Below are 861 nucleotides of genomic sequence, written 5' to 3'. Positions count from 1 at the left end.
ACGTCCGTCTCTCTGCGTCGCTCCGTTGCCAGGGGAGACGGAAGTGACGTCAGACGCAAGCGGAAAGGGTAGCGCGGCCGTCATCACTGCGAGCTAGGGTCGTCTTTTACTGCAAACATGCCGGAGTTAGCGGTGGAAAACGTGGTCGTTCACCCGCTGGTGTTGCTCAGCGTGGTCGATCACTTCAACAGGTCAGTGGGTTCGACGCCCGCGAAAGTCTGCGGGTGGAAGAAATGATCGGTAAAGCGTGGCGTCGCCGCTATGCTAAGCGCTAGGCTAACCGTGCTGAGTCAGAGCTAGTTAGCTCAGGGGAGGCTAACAATAACGTGTTAACGGCGATACCTGGATCAATAAGGCGGCAGGGTTGGTTAGTGGGGGAGCTCATGTGTACGTAGACACTAATGCTTTGATCTTGGCGTTCATTTCTCTCGCAGTGGGCAGCAGAAAGGGTTTAGGTTGTAGCTCACAGTAGCGTCCTGGCTCGGTGTTTGTGAGTCACAGCTCTGATGAAACTGTGATGAAACTAACAAGACAGTGTGTTGTGTTTAATCCACAGGATAGGAAAGGTTGGCAATCAGAAGCGAGTGGTTGGAGTCCTTCTGGGATCATGGCATAAAAAAGTTCTCGACGTGTCGAACAGTTTTGCAGGTGAGTCTCGTGTTGACAACATTCAGGCTTTTAGAGAGCAACAGATTCAGTAAAGAACAGTAAGTATGAGTGGGTGAGGTGTAACTTAATAAACTTGTATTCCTAGTATCATACAGGCTCTTAAAAGACTGGATCCATCACTTCCTATAAGATAGATAGACTTTATTAATCCCAGAAGGGAAATTGGGTCATTAAAATACAATAAAATACATT

General features: G+C 48.4%; 1 protein-coding gene across 1 annotated transcript in view; it reads left to right on the top strand.

The window, feature by feature from the left end:
• Positions 1-24: 24 nt before the first annotated feature.
• psmd7 (proteasome 26S subunit, non-ATPase 7) overlaps positions 25-861 on the top strand; it is a 3,949-nt gene continuing 3,112 nt past the window's right edge. The window contains exons 1-2 of the mRNA XM_035664924.1: positions 25-191; positions 557-648. Of these exons, the coding sequence (XP_035520817.1) occupies positions 118-191; positions 557-648 (166 nt within the window). The 5' untranslated portion in view covers positions 25-117. The remainder of the gene's footprint in view (positions 192-556; positions 649-861) is intronic.

The sequence above is a fragment of the Morone saxatilis genome, unplaced genomic scaffold (genome assembly GCF_004916995.1).
Source record: "Morone saxatilis isolate NCDOM2014 unplaced genomic scaffold, NCSU_SB_2.0 Contig2, whole genome shotgun sequence".
Taxonomy (NCBI): Eukaryota; Metazoa; Chordata; class Actinopteri; family Moronidae; genus Morone; species Morone saxatilis.
The sequence above is the reverse complement of the archived record's forward strand: the minus strand, read 5'-3'. Positions and strand labels throughout refer to the sequence as shown.